Here is a 26158-nt window from a genome sequence, read left to right as displayed (position 1 = left end):
TTAAGCGAAGGCAGTTGATGCCTATACATGTCGAGGATCGTTCCCGTTCCGCCAGTTTTCGGTTTTAACGCGTCGCATGAAAGGATGTAACAATATGAGATTAAACAGTGCGTGAACGGGACGTGTATTCGACGCGTAGCAACTAAAATACAGATCAGAAGAAAAAAAATGAGCACACTAATGAGCCACACTACACACTCACCTGGAGCCAAACTCAGACAAGTAACAGTCCACGGAACCACAGCGAGATTTGGGTATCACAAATCTGTCGTTCCTGAGGGGTTCAAGGCCTCTCTCCTCCCTGGTGCGGCAATCCACTGAGGCTGCGATAATGCCCCACCGGCAATCCACGTCAGACAGGTAACCGCGGAAGATTGGGGAGGCAGCGGTGAGGGCCAGCTGAGGGTGGGGAGAAGAGTACTGTCGTGGGAAGGTGAGGAGGCAGCGGTGAAGGACAGCCGAGTGTTAGGAAGAGAATGCAGTCGTGGGGTGGTGGGGAGACAGTGGTGAAGGACAGATGAGGGTGGGCAGAAGAGTACTGCCGTGGGGAGGTGGGGAGGCAGCGGTGAGGGACACCCCAGGGGTTGGGAAGAGAGTACAGTCGTGGGGAGGTGGGGAGGCAGCGGTGAGGGACAGCTGAGGGTGGGGAGAAAAGTATTGTCGTGGGGAGGTGCGGAGGCAGCGGTGAAGGCCAACTGAAGGTGGGGAGAAAAGTATTGTCGTGGGGAGGTGGGGAGGCAGCGGTGAGGGACAGCTGAGGGTGGGGAGAAAAGTATTGTCGTGGGGAGGTGGGGAGGCAGCGGTGAGGGACAGCTGAGGGTGGGGAGAAAAGTATTGTCGTGGGGAGGTGGGGAGGCAGCGGTGAGGGCCAGCTGAGGTTGAGAAGAAAAGTAGTGTCGTGGGGAGGTGGGGAGGCAGCGGTGAGGGCCAGCTGAGGGTGAGAAGAAGAGTATTGTCGTGGGGAGGTGGGGAGGCAGCGGTGAGGGCCAGCTGAGGGTGAGAAGAAGAGTATTGTCGTGGGGAGGTGGGGAGGCAGCGGTGAGGGCCAGCTGAGGGTGAGAAGAAGAGTATTGTCGTGGGGAGGTGGGGAGGCAGCGGTGAGGGCCAGCTGACGATGGGGAGAAGAGTATTGTCGTGGGGAGGCGGGGAGGCAGCGGTGAGGGACAGCTGAGGATGGGGAGAAAAGTACTGTCGTGGGGAGGTGGGGAGGCAGCGGTGAGGGCCAGCTGAGGGTGAGAAGAAGAGTATTGTCGTGGGGAGGTGGGGAGGCAGCGGTGAGGGCCAGCTGACGTTGGGGAGTAGAGTATTGTCGGGGAGAAGAGTATTGTCGTGGGGAGGTGTGGAGGCAGCGGTGAGGGACAGCTGAGGGTGGGGAGAAGAGTATTGTCGTGGGGAGGTGGGGAGGCAGCGGTTGAGGACCAGCTGAGGGTGGGGAGAAGAATATTGTCGTGAGGAGGTGGGGAGGGAGCGGTGAGGACCAACTGAGGGTGGGGAGAAGAATATTGTCGGGAGGAGGTGGGGAGGGAGCGGTAAGGGCCAGGTGAGGGTGCTACGAGCACTGCAAGCCACTCCACGATACGGCAGAAGTATTCACACCAGCAAGGAACAGGCACGCCCCGCTGACCTTGGAACACCCCACATGCCCCTCGCTCTACAGCTGGCGGCAACACCGCCGCTGCCGGGAGCATCGGGCCAAACCTCTTCCGGCAAACATTCAGCAAGGGTACCCGCGGACATCTCCCGGTGACTGCAACCTGTTCCCACTACCGTTTCCTGCTAGGCGTCTTCTCAAGAGGTTACACACCCAAGTCGTCTTATCTGCCACCGCGGCCCATATCTTAATATAACAAGAACGCCGCGGCCATCATACGTCTGGCGGCAGTGTACCGACACCCAACTGCGGCCGCTCAATTCGCTGGGTCAGCAGTTTTCAACAGCCATTACGAGTCCTCCGATGTCCGCCCTTCCTTCACATCTCACCGCCGCTGTGGCCGCGGCCGAGGTTTCCTGACGCGCCTACAACGACTGCACGTACCCCAGGGCATCACAAACCGTCGCCCTCTCCACTACATCAGCTGATTAATCTTGGTATTTGTGGATATTCCCTTCTTGTCAAAATATGCCGACTCGGCTTATTTCATTATTGTTCCGTGCAGAGGCCCGACCTTTTTTTTTTCTGTGTTCCTAACACTGTTAATCAGTCATAATTGTGAGAGTAACGTTCATTCGCATACGATATTGATTCTTTCTTATTGTTTGCTATCGGGTATATTGAGTATAGTGTGAGTTCCCTGATCAAAGTTAATCTTCATCAGTGTGCCCTGTCTCCGTTTTCTTTTCGCCGCTCGAGAGAAAACGTGAGCTTTAATGGTATACTCACTTAAAATACCACTTTGTTTATAGAGTTCTTTCTTCATATACCCATAACGTTATGGCATTCCATTATAACCTTAACTTTTATTACGTCTACCAGGCACCTTGCTAACCATTCTTGCCTGCCTTTTTAGGGTTTCGGCGCAAACTATTAATTCATACACGTTCCGTTTATTGGTTAAATGTAAATGATTTAATCCATAGTATGAACAAAGACACTCTCGCTAAACTCGGCGACACTTTTATGCATTTAACACAGACCACAGACGAAGAGGGTACGGTACACGATACCAAAACCGGTGAATTTACAAAGGTAATCTTATGTTCAGGCACTCATTATTTATCAATTACAGGCCGCAGAATTCGTTCACCCCTGTTCAAGAACACCCTCACCATCAACCCCTCGCAACAGCCGCAGAATTGCAGGCTCAAAGTAAGGTATCTCTCACCTGTAGTTTTTGCAAACAATCAGGATATTCTGAACATTCTTGCTTCGCGAAACGTAGGGAATCGACACATTCAAGACAGGGCTCAGATAGGAGATCAGGAGGTTACAGGGGCGGGCATCATTCATCACACAGGAATCCTAGGCCACACCATCAGCGGAAGACTGCCTTTTGCCTTATCCACGGGAATTGTTTTCATGATTCAGACAGTTGTTCTGCAATACAAAAGGCCAAGGAGGAACAGAAGTACAAGTCCTCAGCGGACAGTAAACCACACTCCTCTTCTCAGAATAAAAAGACATGACTTCGTGACAGCCCCGAGGCGTACATCCAAGTGTCCCTTCAGGACAATACGAATTGGGAACAACTTGACTCCGTCATTGTCGCCTTGGGACGGACAAGCATAATTGCCCTCCCTTGCAAGGTGGGCAAAATTTCACCTTAGCGGTTGACACAGGTGCCACAGTCAATGTCATCTCCGACTCCGCTTCCAGGTCACTGACACGACAGGCGAGTGGGGAAAATTGGCCCAAGAGAACGACCAGAATGTGGTAGGCGTGACGGGCACCACTTTGGGAATCCTTGGGCGAGTACCACTAACAGTCAGCTTACATGAAAAAATATGTCCCTTTCGAGATTTCTTTTATGTCTCTAGCAGGTTTGCCTTACCTGTGGACGGGATCTAAGGATTAAACGCCATGAAAGACCTGCACATAACCATAAACCCTGAAAGCAATGCGATCGTGTATCAAGGCCGACGCATACAGGGGATGGTAAATCCATCGCCTCTGTCACCTGTAATCCCACCCTCAGAGGGGGAAAATGACCAACCCACCACAGACTCAGGGACTGCCACCGCCCAAGTGTCACCTCTTACGGTCAAACCACACGAAACCATTGCAGACTTGTGGCGGACAGTAACGGCAGTCGTAGAAGGTCCTCCTATAGTTCCGGATCGTGCTGCAAAACTTGTTAAAATCCGTTTGCCTAACGCCCCTCCGACGGGCAGTGATGTGTGTATCGACGGAGCTCCTCACATACACCGCGTGACGGTGGACGTAACTCTTGCGACAGTCAAGGAGGGAGGTTTTGCAAAGGCATTGGTAATAAACACGTCTGGATCCCCTGTATCCTTAAAACACGGTGTTATATTATGCCAGTGTCTAGTGTATGGGAGAAATGTCGCCCTGGAACCAGCTGAATACTCTTCAGCCCAAGTCTCAGGCATAACCTCGGCGTGTCAGGCTTCTCCCGAGCAAGACACAGCTAATTTAGAGGCATTCCTAAAAGTTGCACACTATTCCGAAATTAAGCCAACCTTAGTCCAGCTCCTGGAACAATATGGAGGGGCGCCTGCTCTACCAGGCGAGCCGCTTGGAGTTACGCAGTGTGCTGAACACCACATTAAGTTAAAACCCAATACAAATCCTGTATATATCAATGCGTACAAGCTCCCCCACAGTCAGAGGGAGGTCGTGCAACAACTTATCTCTGAAATATGAGAACAAGGTGTCATCAAAGAATCGAATTCCCCGTGGAATTCACCCTTGTTTCTGGTTCCAAAGAAAGACGGTTCTTATCGTCCTGTGATTGATTTTCGGCGTGTGAACACCACGACCGTGGCTGATCATTTTCCGCTTCCTGTTCTTAGAGATCTTCTGATGTGTCTCGGTAGAGGAAATAAAGTCTTTACGAGTCTTGATCTGGTCAGTGGCTACTGGCAACTGCCCATGGCCCCCGAGTCACGTGAAATAACGGCTTTCAGCACACCTCATGGCCACTATGAGTGGACGAGGATGCCGTTCGGGCTCAAAGGAGCTCCCTTGACCTTCCAAAGGATAATGAACAGTATTTTTGGTGACTTGCTGGGCAACTCTGTCTATGTGTATTTAGACGACATCATCATAGCAAGTAAAGACGTGCATGCACACATAGAAACACTAAAAGCAGTCCTACACAGACTTCAAGAGGTCGGATTAAAGCTCAAAATCACCAAATGTGAATTTTTAAAGCCTCGGATCAAGTTCTTGGGGCATGTCGTGGACGAATTCGGCATCCACACAGTGGACGACATAATAAAAGCTATTGCCGAGTTCCCTCAGCCAACGTCTGCGGACAAGGTACGGTCTTTCTTAGGTGTCGCAGGTTACTACAGGCCTTTCATAAAGGACTTCGCAGCACGCGCGAGTCCCCTGACCCATCTATTAAAGAAAGACGTATCATTTCAGTGGCTCCCAGCTCAACAAACGAGCTTTGAGGATTTAAAGAAAGCGCTTACACAGGCTCCGGTCCTTGTCTTTCCGGATTTCAAGGACCCTTTTCAGCTTTGTACCGACGCTTCGGCTAGTGGACTAGGAGCCGCTCTGATGTAAACAGATAAGTCCGGCAAAAAGCATGTGATAGCGTTCGCCAGTCGAGTACTAACAGCTCCGGAAAATAACTATTATGTTACCCACCTAGAGGCTCTTGCCATTGTGTGGGCTCTGAAGCATTTTCGTGACATTGTGATGGGGTACATAATTGTGGTGTATACGGGCCACGCGATCTTTTCAAGGGAAAAAACCCACACGGTCGTCTGGCAAGATGGTTCTTAACGATCCAAGCATACAATCCGGATATAAAATATACTACCGGGAAGACAAATGTGGTCGCAGATACCTTATCTCGGAATATTCCGATAGGCGCGATTACCACCCCAGAGGTCATCCAGAACTTCACTTCACCTGAGCTACACACTGCTCAGCGAGACCACCCTGTGTGGAAGAGGTTAATTTACGCCCTCGAGTCGGGAGACGAAACAAACCTTCCTGAATTGCCAGTTCCCTTTTCACAATTCTTCCTATCAGAGGACAACCTCCTTTGTAGGTCATGGCCAACCAAACCGGTACCAATAGACCAACTGGTCATCCCAGACAAATACGTCCCCGTGACGGTTAAGCTGGTCCATAACACACCCATTGCGGGTCACCCAGGAAGAGACAAGACGCTATCTGTCACCAGACGAAAATTCTACTGGCCCACATTACGGGTTGATGTAGAAAAACATGTCGCACATTGCGTCGTTTGTGCTAAGCACAAGGGGTCCGTCAAAGGGCCAGCACCTATGTTGCAATACCCAGTACCAGAGGAGCCATGGGATGTTGTTAATATAGACTTATTGCAGCTCCCCCAGAGCCAACATGGTTCGCGCTACTTATTGGTGTGCGTCGACCAGTTCTCTAGGTTTCTAGTTCTAGCGCCTCTCAAGGACAAGACAGCCACACGCGTGGCCCATGCCCTCCTGACTCACGTGTTGTGTCCACATTCGTCTCCTCGAATTCTTTTGAGTGACAATGGCACCGAGTTTAGGAACTCAGTATTGAGCGAAATATGCGCTCAGTTTAACATCATGCAATCCTTCATCACAGCTTACCACCCAGCTGCTAATGGGTTGGCGGAGAGGGCTAATAGGAAAATCTTACAGGTCCTCAGGCCTATCGTGAACGATCTCCACGATAACTGGGAGGATTGGCTATCGCATATAGCCGCTTCCATAAATACGTCGATAAACGACTCTACGGGGAAGTCTCCCTACTACATCTTATATGGGGTGGAGAAACGTCTTCCGTACGACTTCCTAACAATCCCACAACAACCTTTCTACAACATTGATAGGTACGCACAACAGCAGATGCATATGTTTTCCAAGATACACTCATAAGTTAGGTGTACGTTAAAAGCTACGAAGGTTGAAATGATGTCAAAACAACACAAACAGGCCGTCCCGGTGAAATTAAAAGAGGGTGACACAGTCATGATTAAGCAAGCGGAAAGGAGTTCGAAACTGGGGGTTAAATTTGTGGGTCCTTACCGAGTTGTTCGGAATGTCAGGGGAAATCGGCTCGAGGTTCTCGAGTCGAATAGTGGAGTCAGTCTAGAAGTTCACAGTGATCGTCTGAAAGTAATTCCCTCACCTTTGGACCTTGATATTGGTAATTCCCCCTCAGAGTCAAATGTTCAACAAGATAATCCCAACACCCATAGCTATAACTTGAGACCACGGGTTTAAATACTTCATTCCCACCACTTTCAAATCATGATGTTGCATTTTCTGATCATCTTGTTGTCCCTCGGCTCCCTGCTTGCAACAACGCCCATCCACCTGAAGCCTGGTGCCCTCACGGCACACATAGGAGAGGTCTTCCTCATAGAAGATGTGGTCCTCGTAAAATATCCATATACTTCCTTGACCAACACAACTGACGCAATCAGGATAGTCTCAGAAAAAACTACTCGGCTTGGCAGACGCCATACGGGCTACCAAGACTAGGGAATCAAAGGCACCTTCTAGTACCAACTCTCTGACTCTTTTTCAACTACTGGAGGATAGGATTCTGTTCTTACGGGGAAAAGTTGATGAGGTAGACACGGATTATAGTTTTCACTCAGTTCACTCTCAGGTAAGAGGGGTTGCTCAACATCGTTGGGTCTGCCTCAAAGTTCCTCTTCGGTACGGCTACCGACGAGGACGTTCGCGATTTGCGGGACCACTACGCTCATGTACTTTCCTTTGCTGCCTGAAATAGCAGGGTGATCAACGCCAATTGTAGAACACTTGCGCGGTTGCGTACTAACATTCAGAAACTGCTAGAGCAGACAAATAAGATGGTAGAGCTTATCAACATAGTTGTCAAACAGATCGACCAGGTGAATCAGTTTCTCCTCCTAGATCAGGCCTTGCATGTATTGGAAAACGTCATTAACTCCGTCGCAATGGCAAATCAGCAGGTTATTAGCAACATAGTTGATGCAGCGCACGGTAGAGTCACACCTGCCTTGTTCCCTCTACACGATTTGAGAACGACTGTCCAAATCGGGTATCAAAATTATAGCCTAACACCTTTATTCACCCCAGACATGAATCAATATTTTTACCCCTTGATTGAGTCCAGCCTCACCCCCGATGCCATAATCATTCATGTTCCATTTCAGACGGCGGACGTGTTTGAGGCACACGAAATTGTCCCGTTCCCTTTTTCAGCTAAGGACAGTGTGTTAGCCCTGGACGCGTCCCCGTCTCTTGTTCTAATCGCGAAGGATTTCGCTCTGTATTCAACGGGTAGCTATTCACTCTTGCAGTATTGCAAGGAGACGGTCTTCGGGCGATTCTATTGCTCTGCGTCTCTCTTTGCCTTCCTACCAGTTCGGAGAGGGGTATGCGATATCGCCCTCACCCGCGTGAACGCGTCTGACGCTCTTTCCCTGTGCCCTTACAAGCAGCTACCACCAACGCCTGTTTTCCATAAGAACTTTCAGGGTCTGCATTATTTTAATTTCCCTCAGTCATTCTAGGTATCGGTCATCTGCCCGGAGGGTACCACTTATCAACGGGTTACTGGTCACTATGCCATAGCGATAGCATGCTATATCCGCTCCACTAACATAACAACGTACACGTCCCGGATCCGTCTGGTTTTCACGGCCAGTATTTCCCATCGAGTGTTTCCTCTACGGTCTCTCGATGACATTTACTTCTCCAGCATCTCGTATGTGACTAATTCCCTTAATGCATTGTCTTTCGCAAACAAAACAGAGTTTGCGGAAACCCTGGAGGAAACGCTGCCTGATTATTTGCATCTCCCCTACCTGTACCCTGGATTTTTTGTACCAATGTTGCTGATGTTCGTCAGTCTCGTCGTCATGTGCTACCTTATTAGGAGGAACTCTGTCCTGCACGATTATTTGGCTGTGCAGACACGGCGACTGAATGCAGGGAGGCCACTGGCAAGGTAGTTTTTCCTTTTCTCAGACAAGTCAGGGGACAGAAACCTGGCTGCTCCTATACTTAACATTGTACTGTTTCACTACTGTATGTTTCACTACTGTATTTTTTTAGGAGCTAGATCAACGTTTCATTGTCTGTAACTATGCCAGTTGATAGCTTCTTATACATGTGTCCTTATATTTATCTTTTGAGAGATTTCTTATGTTTCATGTCACATACGTTGTGGTTTACCTCTCACTATTTATATTATAACTCCACATATGTTCTTACATAGCCAGTGTTTTAATGTAATTTTATCATAGGCAGTCTGCTTGACAAACTCCCACTATGTATGTTCATGGTAACTAGACTGCTATTTAGATTTTTGTATATCGCGAGGTCGCGATCACTGGTAGGTGACCGAGCAGTGTTATATTAGGATATCAATGTATTATTATTATTATTTAATATCACCACGAATTAGGCATACAATTGTCAATGGAAAAAACCCATGACAGATAGATCACGCCACCTTATAGGAATGTAGTCCGTCAGTGTTTACCGTCTCAGTTTTGTATACTTGCACCGATGGTGCGCAGAGGTCACCCTTGACCTACGTGACCAATTGTAACATTTATTTTCCAACCTGTAACTCGTCACTCCTTCACGAGAGTCCGACTGACACACAACGACAGTCGCTCTGCCCGACGCTTTTGTACATATAGGCTACGAATATAATTCGCCTTAAGGAAGCTGAAGTCTTAATCAACGCCCTTACACGCCCCGACAAGCCCGTTACAGCAGCGGTGAGGGACAGCTGTGGGTGGGGAGAAGAGTATTGTGTGAAGGTGGGAGGGAGCGATGAGGGAGCCAGGTGAGGGTGGGGAAGAAGTGTCGTGGGGAGCCTGTGGGAGGCAGCGGTGAGGGACAGCTGAGGGTGGGGAGAAGAGTATTGTCGTGGGAGGTGGGGAGGCAGCGGTGAGGACCAGCTGAGGTGGGGAGAAGAGTATTGTCGTGGGAGGTGGGGAGGCAGCAGTGAGGACAGCTGAGGGTGGGAGAAGAGTATTGTCGTGGGGAGGTGGGAGGCAGCGGTGAGGGACAGCTGAGGTGGGGAGAAGAGTATTGTCGTGGGAGGTGGGGAGGCAGGGGGGAGGACTAGCTTAGGGGGGGAAGAATACTGTCGTGGGGAGGTGGGGAGGCAGCAGTGAGGGCCAGGTGAGGGTGGGGAGAAGACTACTGTCGAGGGAGGTGGGAGGCAGCGGTGAGGATAGCTGAGGTGGGGAGAAGAGTATTGTCGTGGGAGGTGGGGAGGCAGCAGTGAGGACCAGCTGAGGTGGGGAGATGAGTATTGTCGTGGGGATGTGGGGAGGCAGCGGTGAGGGACAGTTGAGGGTGGGGCGAAAAGTATTGTCGTGGGGAGGTGGGGAGGCAGCGGTAAGGACCAGCTGAGGGTAGGGAGAAGAGTATTGTCGTGAGGAGGTGGGGAGGCAGCGGTCAGGGCCAGGTGAGGGTGGCGAGATGAGTATTGTCGTGGGGGAGGTGAGGAGGCAGCAGTGAGGACCAGCTGAGGGTGGGAGAAGATTATTGTCGTGGGGAGGTAGGGAGGCAGCGGTGAGGGCCAGGTGAGGGTGGGGAGAAGAGTGTTGTCGTGGGAAGGTGGGGAAGCAGCGGTGAGGGCCAGGTGAGGGTGGGCAGAAGAGTAATGTCGTGGGGCGGTGGGTAGGCAGCGGTTAGGCCCAGGTGAGGGTGGGGAGAAGAGTAGTGTCGTGGGGAGGTGGGGAGGCAGCGGTAAGGACCAGCTGAGGGTGGGGAGAAGAGTACTGTCGTGGGGAGGCAGCGGTGAGGACCAGCTGAGGATGGGGAGAAGAGTAATGTCGTGGGGAGGTAGGGAGGCAGCGGTGAGGACCAGCTGAGGGTGTGGCGACGAGTATTGTCGTGGGAGGTGGGAGGCAGCGGTGCGGCCCAGCTGAGGGTGGGGAGACGAGTCTTGTCGTGGGGAGGTGGGGAGGCAGCGGTCAGGCCCAGCTGAGGGTGGGGAGAAGAGTACTGTCGTGGGGAGGCAGCGGTGAGGACCAGCTGAGGGTGGGGAGAAGAGTAATGTCGTGGGGAGGTAGGGAGGAAGCGGTAAGGACCAGCTGAAGGTGGGGAGAAGAGTACTGTCGTGGGGAGGTGGGGAGGCAGCGGTGAGGACCAGGTGAGGGTGGGAAGAAGAGTACTGTCGTGGGGAGGTGGGGAGGCAGCGGTGAGGGACAACTGAGGGTGGGGAGAAAAGTACTGTCGTGGGGAGGTGGGGAGGCAGCGGTGAGGGACGGCTGAGGGTTGGGAAGAGAGTAGAGTCATTGCGAGGTAGGGAGGCATTGGTGAGGGCCAGCTGAGGGTGGGGAGAAGAGTACTGCCGTCTGGAGGTGGAGAGGAAGAGGTGTTGGCCAGCTGAGGGTTGGGAAAAGAGTGCTGTCGTGAGAGATGGGGAAACATCGGTAAGGGTGGAGAAGAGTGCAGTCATGGGGAGGGTTGGGAGAAGAGTACTGTTGTGGGGATATGGGGAGGCAGCAGTGAGGGTCAACTGATGAGTGAATACCCTACTATCGTGGGGAGGTGGGGCGGCAGCAGTGAGTGTCAGCTGAGGGTGGTCATAAGAGTCATGTTATAGGGAGGTGGGGATGCAGCGGAAAGGGGCAGGGGAAGAATACTGTCGTAGGGAAGTAGGGAGGCAACGGTGAGAGCTAGCATAGGGTAAGGAGAATAGTCAAGGTCTTAGAAAAGTACAGTCGTGGTGAAGTCGGAAGACAACGGTGAGGGCCAGCTGAGGGTAGGGAGAAGAATGCAGTTGTGGGGAGTTGGGGAGGCAATGGCGAGGACTAGTTGAGGGTGATGAGTTGAGTACTGTCGTGGGGAAGTGAAGATAAATTTGTCGTTGTGGAGGTGGTGACTGGATTTTTATAATTTTCAGGAAAGGAAGCAGCTGAAGGTCAAAAACAAACAAACAAACAAACAAAATAGCGCGCTAAACGCTTCTCTAAAGTAAAGAAATAATTAGTGGCCAGAAAAAAGGTTATTTTTTTATGGTTAGGTTTCTTAAAAGTCCCTTCTGGATATAATTTAAGTTGTAGACAGGAAGAAATACAGGGAAATGAAATTTTACAAACAAAAGGGAAGAAAGCATAAATATGCTCGTAAAATCTTGCATTAGGGATCTGAATAGCATAGGGGTGAACGAGAGTAAGAAGTTCTGTGCCTAGGGCTTATATACAAAAAGAAAAAAACATTGCCCTGGTTCCTATATGGTAACTCCGCCTAATCCTATGGTTTCCTGTTTTCGTTTAATAAAGCAATATCTATTAGTATATTTCTAGTACAATTCATTTCGCACGAAAATAGAGAATAGTAGAATATTTCTTTAATAAACTTTAAAAAAAAATATCATAACATTGTCACAAGGTAGATATATAATAATAGATATACTAATAGATATTGTTCCATTAATTAAAATCAGGAAACCATAGGATAAGGCGGAGTTGCCATTTTTTTTTTTTGCAACAAAATAGTCGGCTCAAGGGCAACAAAATGTGAAGAAAAAAAAAAAAGCCCGATATCTGAAGATAGTATAGTGTCCAAAAGAGAGGTCAATTTCGGGTGGAGAGGTGTCTTGATACGCTCTTCTTGAAAGAGGTCAAGTTATAGCCAGGAGGAAATGCAGACGAAGGAAGGCTGTTCCAGAGTTTACCATTGTAAAGAATGAAAGAGTGAAGATGCTGGTTAACTCTTGCATAAGGGGTTTGGACAGTATAGGGATGAGCTAGAGTGGACAGTCGAATGCAGCGGGGCCGAGGGAGTGGTAAGGTGGGGGGAGGCATGCAGTTAGTCAGAAGAGCAGTCAGCGTGAAAATATCGATAGAAGATAGGAAGAGAGGCAACATGACTGAGGAATTTAAGATGTAGAAGACTATCAGTAAGAAGTGGAGAGCTGATGAGACGAAGAGCCTTAGACTCCACTCTGTCCAGGAGATCTGTGTGAGTGGAGCCTCCTAACACGTGAGATGCATACTCCATACGAGGGAGGACAATGCCCCTATAACTGTAAAATATATGTGCGGGTAAGAATTGGCGGAGACGATACAGAACGCCCAACTTCGAGGAAGATGATTTGGTGAGGGAGGATATGTGTAGTTTACAGTTGAGATTTGTGTGCTAAGGATAGACCGAGGATATTTAGTGCTGAAGAAGGTGACAGCTGCATGTTATCGAAGAATAGGGGATATGTGTTTGGAAGATTGTGTCTAGTTGATAGGTGGAGAAATTGGGGTTTTGTGGCATTAAAGGACACAAGGTTCCTCTTATCCCAATCGGAAATGATAGCAAGGTCTGAAGTTAAGCGTTCTGCAGCCTCCAGTCTGGAGTCTTGTAATTCCTGTTGAGAAGGTCTTCTGTTGAAAGAAGTTGAATAAAGCAGAGTGGAGTCGTCAGCGTATGAGTGGATAGGACAGTTTGTTATGGAAAGAAGATCATTGATGAATAACAGGAAAATAGTGGGTGATAGAACAGAGCCCTGTGGAACACCACTGTTGATTGGTTTAGGGGAAAAACTGTGACCGTCTACCACGGCAGAGATAGAACGGCTGGACAGGAAACTGGAGATAAAGGAACAGAGCGAGGGATAGAATCCGAAAGAGTGCAGTTTAGAAAGCAAAGACTTGTGCCAGACTCTATCGAAGGCTTTAGATATGTCTAGCGCAACTGAGAAAGTTTCACCGAAACTGTTAAGAGAGGATGACCAAGAATCAGTTAAGAGAGTAAGAAGATCGCCAGTAGAACGCCCCTTACGGAACCCATACTGGCAATCAGATAGAAGGTTATAATTGGAAAGGTGCTTTTGAATCTTCCGGTTAAGGATTGATTCAAAAGCTTTAGATAGACAGGAAAGTAAAGCTATAGGACGGTAGTTTGAGCCTTGAGGGATTGGAACGGTCACCCTTCTTAAGCACAGGCTGTACGAAGGCGTACTTCCAGCAGGAAGGAAGGGTAGATGGTGATAGGCAGAGGCAAAAGAGTTTGACCAAGCAGGGTGTCAACAAGGAAGCACAGTTTTTAAGGACAATAGGAGGCACTCCATCAGGTCCATAAGCCTTCTGAGAGTTGAGGCCAGAGAGGGCATAGAAAACATCATTCTTAAGAATCTTAATAACAGGCATGAAGGAATCAGAGGGGGGATGAGTAGGAAGAATATGCCCAGAATTGTCTAGAGTGGAGTTGTTAGAGAAAGTTTGAATGAAGAGAGAGTCTGGGTTAAGAAGAGGCGGGAAAGAGGAAGAAGTGAAATTTGTGGAGATATTTTTGGCTAAGTGCCACAAGTCTCTGGAAGAATTAGAGACAGCTAGGTGTTGACATTTGCTATGGATAAAGTAGTCTTTGGAAAGTCGAAGAATAGATTTGCCACGATTCCGGGCGGAAATGTAAAGGTCATGGTTAACGGGAGTTCGAAGGCTCTGGTACCTTTTGTGAGCTGCCTCACTATCTTTGATAGCACGAGAACAAGCGTGAATAAACCAAGGCTTTTTAGCATGGGGAGTAGAAAAGTACGTGGAATGTATGCCTCCATTCCAGAGACAATCACCTGTGAAGCGCTGGGCACACACGGAGGGGTCTCTCTCCATAAAGAAATCGGAAAAGTACATCCTCAGGTCGTCCCACCGAGCCGAAACAAAATGCCAGAAGCATTGCCTCTTCGGTGGGTCCAGAGGATATACAGGAGCGATAGGACAGGAGACAGAAATAAGGTTGTGATCGGAGGAGCCCACCGGAGAAAACAGTTTGACAGAGTAAGCAGAAGGGATAGAGGTAAGGAAAAGGTCTAGTATGTTGGGCATATATATATATATATATATATATATATATATATATATATATATATATATATATATATATATATATATATATATATATATATATATACGGAAAAGGAGACAGTTCAAGGGCGTGAAAAAAAACAATAATGAAAAAAAAAGCCCGCTACTTACTGCTCCTGAACAGAGTACAGAGGAGTGGCCAAAAAGAGAGGTCAATTTCGGGAGGAGAGGTGTCCTGATACCCTCCTCTTGAAAGAGTTCAAGTCGTAGGCAGGAGGAAATACAGATGAAGGAAGATTGTTCCAGAGTTTATCAGTGTGAGGGATGAAAAAGTGAAGATACTGGTTAACTCTTGCATAAGGGGTTTGGACAGTATAGGGATGAGCTTGATTGGAAAGTCGTGTCAGGCGAGGCCGTGGGGGGGGGGGGCCTGCAGTTAGCAAGTACAGAAGAGCAGTCAGCGTGAAAATATCGATAGAAGATAGAAAGAAAGGCAACATCGCGACGGAATTTAAGAGGTAGAAGACTATTAGTAAGAGGAGGAGAGCTGATGAGACGAAGAGCCTTAGACTCCACTCTGTCCAATAAAGCTGTGTGAGTGGAGGCCCCCCCCCCCCCACACACACACACGTGAGATGCATACTCCATACGAGGGAGGACAAGGCACCTGTATATGGATAGCAACTGTGCGGGGGAGAAGAACTGGCGGAGACGATACAGAACACCCAACCTCGAGGAAGATGATTTAGTGAGAGAGGAAATGTGAAGCTTCCAGTTAAGATTTTGAGTTAAGGATAGACCGAGGATATTTAGTGTTGAAGAAGGTGACAGCTGAGTGTTGCCAAAGAATAGAGGATAGGTGTTTGGAAGATTGTGTCGCTTGATAGGTGGAGAAAATGAGTTTTTGAGGCATTGAAGGACACAAGGTTCGTTCTACCCCAATCGGAAATTATGGCAAGGTCTGAGGTTATGCGTTCTGCAGCCTCCAGTCTGGAGTCAAGTGTTTTCTGTTGGGATGGTCTTCTATTGAAAGAAGTTGAATAATGTTTCACCGAAACGGCTAAGAGTGGATGACCAAGAGTCAGTTAAGAGAGCAAGAAGATCGCCAGTAGAACGCCCCTTGCGGAACCCATACTGGCGATCAGATAGAAGGTTAGAAATGGAAAGGTGCTTTTGAATCGTCCGGTTAAGGATTGTTCCAAAAGTTTTAGATAGACAGGGAAGTAAATCTATAGGGCGGTAGTTCGAGGGATTGGAACGGTCACCCTTCTAAGGCACAGGCTGTACGATGGCGTACTTCCACCAGGAAGGAAAGGTAGATGTTTATAGGCAGAGACGAAAGATTTTGACCAGACAGGGTGTCAGCATGGAAGCACAGTTTTTTAAGGACAATAGAAGGCACTCCATCAGGACTATAAACCTTCTGAGAGTTGAGGCCAGAGAGGACGTAGAAAACATCATTATGAAGAATCTTAATAACAGGCATATTGGAGTCAGAGGGGGGATGAGTAGGAGGAATATGCCCAGAATCGTCCAGGGTGGAGTCTGTCTTTAGAGAGTTGATGAGACAAAAGGGAAACGGTTAGTGAGGACATGGGACGGGTCTCTGAAGGGCTTCAGCACCCTCCTCACTTCCCATATATCCTCACCGGGAGTAGTTTACGTCCGCTCGGTAGGTGTCTTCCTACCTACTGTGTGTGTGTGTGTGTGTGTGTGTGTGTGTGTGTGTGTGTGGATGTGGGTGTGGGGGGGTGGGTTTAAATCACCAAGGCCTAATCACGAACAGAACTCGTCATCCCCAACAAGTACCCTCCCGATTAGACTAATGTCACTATAGTTAATCACTAGGTACTGATTGAACCTTCACACACCACACACTCCTGTGTGGTAGACCGGAACAGCCTTCCCTTCTCTGCATTTCCTCCTGCCAGTGACTTGACCTTTTTCAAAAGAGGAATGTCAAAATACTTCTCCTCCCGAAACTGACCACTCTGATGGCCTCCAACTCTGTCTTGTTTTACTGGAGCAGCGCCTAGCCGGCTTTATTTTATTGCCCTTGAACTGTCTCCCTTGCTGTTAAAAAGAAAATGCTCAAGGAGGCACAGTAACCACTTCTTGTAAGCGGAAAAATTCTGGACTGAGCGGGACCCGAACCTCCGCTGGCCTGGGCGAAGCCTAATAGAGCAGAGCCACCGGCTCTGGACTGATTTTTATACTATCCACTCGTTTCTACAACTATAACATGATCTCTGTTTATTCTCCTCATCAGTAGAATATCCACCCGTCACACCCCAAACAATGCCCTTCTCAGGCTCTCTTACATTTTCACTTCTTCAACTTTCCCACCACTCCTCAGTCCCCATGACAGCCTAGAACCTAGATGATACATCTTCTCCAAAGCTAAAACTCTTCGCTTATGCTGGGTTCAAACTCTGACGAACACGATTTTTTTTCTACAGCTAGGAAAGGAAGCAGCTCAAAGGTATACAAATGTGTAAATAAATGGCCCGCTAAAAGCTGCTCCTAAAAAAAATATAAGTAAAGAGTGGACAAAAGAGAAGTCAATATCGAGTGGAGAGGTGTCTTGATTAGTCATGTATCGGATGTCAGATTTTAGAGATCCGCGGATGCGGATATGAATGCGGATGTCATATTTACATATTTTGCGGATGCGGATGCGGATATCAGTTTCTGCAAGAATGTGGATGCGGATGCGGTTGCGGATATCAAATTATGACATCCTCACAGCCATATACAGGGGCCTTGTCCACCCTCGTATGGAGTATGCATCTCACGTGTGGGGGGGCTCCACTCACACAGCTCTATTGGACAGAGTGGAGTCTGAAGCCCCGTTCACACCTTGCCGACTCTAGGCCAAGACTACCCACGACTCTAGGGTACACGAGGTCTTGGGTGTTGATGTGGAAATGTCGGGCATGTCTTGAAAGAGGTCTTGAGACTGTTGCCGAATGCTGCGTCGACGTCGTGACGGGAGTCTGGAGTCGTGAGGGTTAGCACGACATGCTGGCAACTAGTTGGCCGAATGTTCCAGACGGTCGGCAAGACACCAAGACCCCAATAATCCCCCCCCCCCCCTCTTCTTGGAGCGTGGGAACCAACTTGTCAAATGGAAAACTCGCTGGGTTGTCGTGGCCCAGAGCCGGCACAGTGTGAACGGGGCTCAAGGCTCTTCGTCTCATCAGCTCTCCTCCTCTTACTGATAGTCTTCTACCTCTCAAACTCCGTCGCGATGTTGCCTCTTTTCTATCTTCTTTCGATATTTTCACGTTGACTGCTCTTCTGAACTTCCAAACTGCATGCCTCCCCCCCTCCCGCGGCCTCGCCTCACACGACTTTCTAATCAAGCTCATACCTATACTGTCCAAACCCCATATGCAAGAGTTAACCAGCATCTTCACTCTTTCATCCCTCACGCTGGCCAACGACTTCAACTCTTTCAAGAGGAGGGTATCAGGACAGCTCTCCTCACGAAATATACCTCTCTTTTTGGCCACTCTTCTGTACTCTATTCAGGAGCAGTAACCCTGCACAGGTCTCATGGTACACTATTTTGACGCGGCACCTGCGCAAAACACGTTTTTACAGGAGTTCCTACCGTAGGTAGGAAGACACCTACCGAACGGGCGCAAGCCACTCCCGGTGAGGTATATATGGAAGGTGAGAAGGGAGCTGAAGCCCTCCAAAGACCCTTCCCATGTCCTCACTAACCGTTTCCCTATTGTCTCACCAACACCAGCATGCTCTCTAAAGACAGATCCTCTCTTTATCCACACCACACTACATTCACACAACATATACACCTTTTCCCAAAATTCAAATTTCAAAATGGCGCACCTACAACAAGCCTCGGAGTCCCCGCCTGGGGGGTGGGACCACAAATTCCCCCAGGGAGGATTCCCCTTCTGGCTGCCGACCCGAGAGGTGTCTTGATAACTCCTCGAACCTCTTTCTTCTCAATTTCTGCAACATTCGCGGTCTTCGCTCTAATTTTCATTCTGTGGAACATCAGCTCTCCTCCTCTAAACCTCACCTTCTCTTCCTTACCGAAACACAGGTTTCTGACAGCAATCTCTACTCTGTTCCCTCCTACTGTATCTATCCTAAATTTCAATCCAAAGCTGGATGTTGCGCCTACGTGCGCAACGACATCACTTGTTCTCGTGCCCACAACCTTGACTCTTCTGAATTTTCTACCATCTGGCTAAGACTTCATTGTCATTCTATTACTAAATACATCTGTGCTGTTTATCTCTCACCTAACTCTACCAACTATGTAAAATTCTTTGACTATTTGAATTCTAAATTGGAGCACATCTTGACCCACTCTCCCTTCTCTGAAATCTCCATCCTAGGAGATTTCAATGTTCACCACCAGCTTTGGCTTTCATCCTCTTTCACTGACCATCCTGGTGAACAAGTCTACAACTTTGCTATCCTCAACAACCTAGAGCAGTTGGTGCAGCACCCCACACGTATTCCCGACCGTCTTGGAGACCGGCCCAACATTCTAGACCTCTTCCTTACCTCAAACCCTTCTGCTTATTCTGTCAAACTGTTCTCTCCGTTGGGCTCCGATCACAATCTTATTTCTGCATCCTGTCCTATCGCTCCTGTACACCCTCTGGACCCACCGAAGAGGCGATTCTTCTGGCATTTTGCTTCAGCTCGGTGGGACGACCTGAGGATGTACTTTTCCGATTTCTCGTGGAATGATTATTGCTTCCAGGATAGAGACCCCTCTGTGTGTGCTCAGCGCATCACGGAGGTGATTATCTCTGGAATGGAGGCATACATTCCTCGTTCTTTCTCTACTCCTCATGCTAAAAAGCCTTGGTTTAATCACGGTTGTTCTCGTGCTGTCAATGATAGAGAGGCAGCTCACAAAAGGTACCAGAGCCTTCAAACTAATGCTAATTATGAACTTTACATTTCTGCCCGAAATCGTGCCAAATCTATTCTCCGACTAACCAAAAATTCTTTCATTAATAGAAAATGCCAAAACCTTGCTTTCTCTAACTCTTCCCGTGACTTCTGGCATCTAGCCAAAAACATCTCCTCCAACTTCACTTCTTCATCTTTCCCCTCAGTCCTGACGGCAACACTGCCGTCTCATCTATCCCTAAGGCTGAACTCTTCTCTCAAACTTTTTCTAAAAACTCCACTCTGGACGATTCTGGGCATATTCCTCCTACTCATCCCCCCTCTGACTCCTTTATGCCTGTTATAAAGATTCTTCAAAATGATGTTTTCTATGCCCTCTCTGGCCTCAATCCTCAGAAGGCTTATGGACCTGATGGAGTGCCTCCTATTGTCGTTAAAACTGTGCCTCCGTGCTGTCACCCTGCCTGGTCAAACTCTTTCGCCTCTGCCTGTTAACATCTACCTTTCCTTCTTGCATATATTCATACAGCCTGTGCCTAAGAAGGGTGACCGCTCCAATCCCTCAAACTACCGTCCTATAGCTTTACTTTCTTGTCTATCTAAAGCTTTTGAATCAATCCTTAACCGGAAGATTCAAAAGCACCTTTCCACTTCTGACCTTCTATCTGATCGCCAGTATGGGTTCCGCAAGGGGCGTTCTACTGATGATCTCCTAGCCTTCTTAACTGACTCTTGGTCATCCTCTCTTAGCCGTTTCGGTGAAACCTTTGCTATTGCACTGGACATATCAAAAGCTTTTGATAGGGTCTGGCACAAATCTTTGCTTTCCAAACTACCCTCCTACGGTTTCTATCCTTCTCTCTGTACCTTTATCTCCAGTTTCCTTTCTCACCGTTCTATTTATGTTGTGGTGGACGGTCACTGTTCTTCCCCTAAATCTATTAACAGTGCTGTCCCACAGGGTTCTGTCCTATCTCCCACTCTTTTTCTGTTGTTCATTGATGATCTTCTTTCCAAAACGAACTGTCCTATCCATTCCTACGCCGATGATTCCACTCTGCATTACTCAACTTCTTTTAATAGAAGACCCACCCTACAGGAGCTTAACGACTCAAGGCTGGAGGTTGCAGAACGCTTAGTCTCAGACCTTACTATTATTTCCGATTGGGGCAAGAGGAACCTGGTGTCCTTCAACCCCTCAAAAACACAGTTTCTCCACCTATCCACTCGACACAATCTTCCAAACAACTATCCCCTATTCTTTGACAATACCCAGCTCTCACCTTCCTCAACACTAAACATCCTCGGTCTATCCTTAACTCAAAACCTCAACTGGAAACTTCATATCTCATCTCTTACTAAATCAGCCTCCTCGAGGCTGGGCGTTCTGTACCGTCTCCGCCAGTTCTTCTCCCCCGCACAGTTGTTGTCCATATACAGGGGCCTTATCCGCCCTCGTATGGAGTATGCATCTCATGTGTGTGGGGGCTCCACTCACACAGCTCTTCTGGACAGAGTGGAGGCTAAGGCTCTTCGTCTCATCAGCTCTCCTCCTCATACTGATAGTCTTCTACCTCTTAAATTCCGCCGCAATGTTGCCTCTCTTTTATCTTCTATCGATATTTCCACGCTGACTGCTCTTCTGAACTTGCTAACTGCATACCTCCCCCCTCCCGGCCCCGCTGCACTCGACTTGCTACTCATGCTCATCCCTATACTGTCCAAACCCCTTATGCAAGAGTTAAACCAGCATCTTCACTCTTTCATCCCTCACGCTGGTAAACTCTGGAACAATCTTCCTTCATCTGTATTTCCTCCTGCCTACGACTTGAACTCTTTCAAGAGGAGGGTATCAGGACATCTCTCCTTTCGTATTTGACCTTGCTTTCGGCCACCTCTTTTGTTTCTTTTTAGAACAGCGACTAGAGGGCTTTTTTTATTATTGTTTTCTTTTTGTGTGCCCTTGAGCTGCCTCCTTTGTTGTAAAAAAAAAAAAAAAAAAAAAAAAAGAGACAGTGTCTGGCGCCTTCATTTCCCTCTCCCCACTCAGGCTGCGAGCAGCTCTTGTATTGTGCAGATGCGTCGTCCTCTAGCTCCACTCCTTCACCTCCAACCAGCAACCGTCTTGCAGAATAAGATACCATGATACCACAGATGTTCAAAACATTCCTTTCGACATACCATGACACTTTTATCTCTGTAGGCCTAGAAACATAGTGAAGTTTACCAGTCTTTGTGACAGTTTAGGGGGATGGTGTGCGTGAGTGATGAAGTAGCTCTGTGAAGTGTTGTTAACTTAGGCTATATTTTATCTGATTTTCATTTTCTTTTTTTCGGTAGGAGAGATGTCAAGGAAAAGGGTTCTTGACAGTGACTTGGAGGAGTTACTGAGGGAGCACAGAAGGGACCTCCCATGCAGATAAAGAGGTGCTACATGTGTCCTCGGCAGAAAAATGTGAGGATCAAGGTGGTGTGTGCCACCTGCAAGATGTATACGTGTCTTCGACACCAGGTGATTTTCTGCCAGGGCTGTGCCCCATAAGGCAAGAACGAATATATTTTTATTTACCATTAGAGGACGGTATATTCTTTCTTTTTTTAATGTTTTTTGCTGTCATATAGTAAAGTCTGGTTGCAATATATATTGAAAACCTTCGACTTGCCCCTAAAGGTATGGTACAGTTTATCGCCATGGAATGTCATTAAACTAAGTCAGATTCCTTCCTTTGTGGTGTTTGTGTGTTGTAGGATGAATCAAATTACATGTCAAAATTCATGATAATCAATTGCAATTTTGGTACCCTTTAGAGGTTACATAACACGGTTACTATTCTTTGAGAAAAAAAGAACTCATTTTTCACTTCCACACAGCTTGTAGTTGAATGAGGATATGGGCCTCTCCTCAACATATAGAAGAGGCCTACCATTCTGCTTTATGTTCCTGCCAAGCAGAGTGTCCTACCTGCGCACCTGCAAGGATAGTAGCCTTTACTTTTGTAACTGGGGAAGCGGTGGCTGAGTCGACAGCGTGACGGCGCCGCGTTCGGGACGACGCGAGTTCAATCCCCGCCCGGTGCCACCAAGCTGGGATTTTTTAGCCGCCGCCGAGTGGCTTAAAACTACCCACATGCTGTCCGGAAGACCACCTATCAACCCGGACTTTAGATTCTAGGATTAAATATGAGCTCCGAGAGGGCAGCATGAGCCAGTCCAAGATGGCGCCACTATAAAACACTTGTCTGCGCCACAACGGGCTGGGGCATACCATCAGGCCCCTCCAGAAAAAGAAGCCTACCGGCGCCAGAGGCGAAGATGTAAAAAAAAAAAAAAAAACCTACTCCCAGAGGCGACTTATTTTTTTTCAAAGTATTCAAATAGATAGTTTTTTTCAGAATTGTTTCGTTATCTCCCAATACCTTATAAAATAATGTCTGAAGTGTAGGATGCAAGAAACTAGACTCCTCTAGGCATTTTAGTTCCAGAGATATAGCCCTTTAAACTTTTTTGTCACGATTATGACTCATGATACCAATACCGCAAAAAAAAATCTTATGAGACCTCATCAGGGGTAAGTAGCGGGCTTTTTTTCATTATTGTTTTTGTTTTTTTTCACGCCCTCAAACTGTCTCCTTTTCTGTAAACACACACACACACACACACACACACACACACACACCATGATCGGGCAGATGGGTGTCAGGTGATCGTAGATGGCCCGTGCTTCGTCAATGTTGCACGCCTGGATGGTCATCTGGAGGCACGAGCAGCCCATCCCAAAGCCCAATGCGTCCATGTAAATGTGATTCTCCTTGGCCGCCGCCACAGAGCTTCCGTCGTCGCCGTACTTTGCCAGGTCCTCCACGAAGGGCCTAGGGGTCTTGAGGTCCACGTAAACTGAAATACATGATACCAATGAATTTACGGCATTTGGTGATTCGATAAAGATATTTTGCCATGAACTATGTATCTATCGAGCCAGCTTTTCATCTTATGAAACAGTGCTAAGAAATAAATTACTTTTACTTTTCTTCTTGGCAATTAACTTGTGAAGACCGATGGAAAAAAAGCAATGCCAAGATAGCATTCCTGAAGAGCAGAAGTATGGGTACAGCAAAACATGACACCGTCAAACATGATGCACCGACTTATTGAGAAGTTTGTTTGTTTTTTGTTTGTTTTTTACAGCTAAGGAGACAGTTCAAGGGCGTAAAGAAAAGAAGAAAAAAAAAACGCTACTCACTGCTCTTGAATAGAGGTCAAAGGAGTGTTCAAAAAGAGAGGTCAATTTCGGGAGGAGAGGTGTACTGATACCTTCCTCTTGAAAGAGTTCAGGTCTTAGACAGGGGGAAATACAGATGAAGGAAGATTGTTCCAGAGTTTACCAGCGTGAGGGATGAAAGAGTGAAAATGCTGGTTGACTCTTGCAGTATAGGGATGAGCATGAGTAGAGAGAAAGAAAGGGGGGGAGGCATGCAGTTAGCAAGTTCAGAAGAACAGTCAGCATGGAAATATCGATAGAAGATAGAAAGAGAGGCAACATGGCGGCGGAATTTGAGAGGTAGAAGACTATCAGTATGAGGAGGAGAGCTGATGAGACGAAGAGCCTTTGACTGTCAAGAAGAGCTGTGAGTGGACCCCCCCCCCCCCCCCCACACACACATGAGATGCATACTCCATACGAGGGCGGACAAGGCTCCTGTAAATGGATAGCAGCTTTGCGGGGTAGAAGAACTGGCGGAGACGGTACAGAACGCCCAGCCTAAAGGAAGCTGATTTAGTAAGAGATGAGATATGAAGTTTCCAGTTGAGATTTTGAGTTAAGGATAGACCGAGAATGTTTAGTGTTGAAGAAGGTGATAGCTGGGTGTTGTCAAAGAATAGGGGATGGTTGTTTGGAAAATTGTGTCGAGTGGATAGGTGGAGAAACTGTATTTTTGAGGCGTTAAAGGACACCAGGTTCCTCTTGCCCCAATCGAAAATAATAGTAAGGTCTGAGACTAAGCTTTATGTTGCCTCCAGCCTTGAATCGTTAAGTTCCTGTAGAGTGGGTCTTCTAATAAAAGAAGTTTAGTGTAAATTTCATATACAAGGCTATTGTTTCAAACCAGGCTTGGATTATTATTTCAATAAGTGACAGAGTCGGCACCAAGGTACTATTACTGCCAGCTGTTTGAAGTTTAAATCGCTCAACGGCAAGGACATTCTCCCTTTCCTTTTCGGACTCTTCTCGCTCTTTTTCCCTCTCTTCTCGCTCTGTTTTCCTCTCTTCTCGGGCTCTTTCTTCCATATCCTTCTTCTCTTGTCTTTCGCGTTCGTCCTGTCGGTGTGCCTGCTCCTCTGAGACGAAAATCCTGTAGTCGTCCCCTTCGTAGCCCACCTCTTGTCCTATTTTGACTGGTTCCTGAATGGACGACATCTTCAACGGAACACTAATTAACCGGCACTAGTCACCACAAAGGAATGCACTAAGAAACCAAAACAGGCAAGCTGTTCAACCCCAATTATCATACACATGAAAACAAACAAGGAGAATACCAGCCCAAATGGGTGAGTTAAATATCCACAAAAATGTTCGAAACACGACCCAAGCTAATACGACAACATCTGAGGCTGAAGGGGTCCAAGGTCAGAGCAGTTAAGCTCTGCACCTGACAAACACGATACCCTGAACCAGAGTCATGTGCGACGCACCTGGTATCGGCAAAGAAAGAGCCTCACAACAACAACCAATCACCAAAACACATACTTTGAGCCCGGAAACAGCAAGTGGAGGTAGGTAACAATCCTGACCATCAATGGTGACTTGGGTGATTCATCTCTTTTCGAAGCACCCGGAAGGAAGGAGGGATCCTGGCGAGGTCGCCACTTTTAAAGGAATGTGATCATGTTGGTGGTAGCGAGTGTTCTGAGTGCTAATCGGTTCGCGGATAGACAAAGTCAATATCCGTCAGGGTTATTTATTTGAACAAACATACAAAGGTCATTGAAACAAACACAGCACATAAAAAAGGTGTTTGTGTGTGTGTATGCGTGTGTATGAATGTTGTTAAGCGTGAATAACATTTACGTGTTGGTGTGTGTGTGGAACAATATGTACGAGTGGACAACAGGAGGACATGGACGGACAGTCAAAGATAAACGAGAAACAAGAAAAGTTAACAATGAAGACGCGACACAACACAGGGAGACAAGGATAGCGACAATGAAAATACACTAATGAGTCTGTGCTGCCACACCATTTTCTTTGTCTCACCGGAGGAGAGTACGCGACCGTTTCAGCGGTGGCTTGCTACAACCAGGCGTTGTTAAGATGGAGGTGATGCGCCAGATCAATCCCCTCTTTAGGCCCGATATCCTTCAACTTCCACGGGGGCAGACGAGATATTTAACCACAAGGAACGTTTAACATTTAATCGCCTCCTCACTTAACACACACACACACACACACACACACACACACACACACACACACACACACACGCGCGCGCACATGCACACGCACACAAACACACACCGCTCCGGTGGCTCAATACCGCTCCGGCGGCTCAATCGGTAGAGCGCTGTGCTTCGAGGCTTAACGGCCAAACAGGCGGCGGTTCGAGCCCTGCTCAGGGCGGATTCTTTCGGTTGGCTAGGAATAGTTACTGTGCCCCCTTGAGCAAGGGGGATAGGGTGTGTGGTGTGTGAGGTCCTGGCAGTTCCCAGAGATCGACGATAATGAGCACTTGCTCTCGTCGGGAGGGTACCTGCTGGCGAAAGCGAGTCCAACTGTAATGTATATATTATAATGTACATGTGAATGTGTGACTGTGTGTGTCTAAGCACACGCTCAGTGCCTTTGCCAGGATGTT

At 47.9% G+C, this 26158-nt stretch overlaps 1 protein-coding gene across 1 annotated transcript in view; it reads right to left on the bottom strand.

Annotated features, from left to right (window-relative positions):
• LOC126990663 (glutamate--cysteine ligase-like) overlaps window positions 1–26158 on the bottom strand; it is a 149849-nt gene that overhangs the window by 76351 nt on the left and 47340 nt on the right. The window contains exons 4-5 of the mRNA XM_050849340.1: window positions 22984–23201; window positions 203–399 (exon numbers count right to left, since the gene is read on the bottom strand). Of these exons, the coding sequence (XP_050705297.1) occupies window positions 203–399; window positions 22984–23201 (415 nt within the window). The remainder of the gene's footprint in view (window positions 1–202; window positions 400–22983; window positions 23202–26158) is intronic.

Source organism: Eriocheir sinensis, unplaced genomic scaffold (assembly GCF_024679095.1).
Source record: "Eriocheir sinensis breed Jianghai 21 unplaced genomic scaffold, ASM2467909v1 Scaffold188, whole genome shotgun sequence".
Taxonomy (NCBI): Eukaryota; Metazoa; Arthropoda; class Malacostraca; order Decapoda; family Varunidae; genus Eriocheir; species Eriocheir sinensis.
Note: the sequence above shows the minus strand (reverse complement) of the source record. Positions and strands in the feature narration are given on the sequence as shown.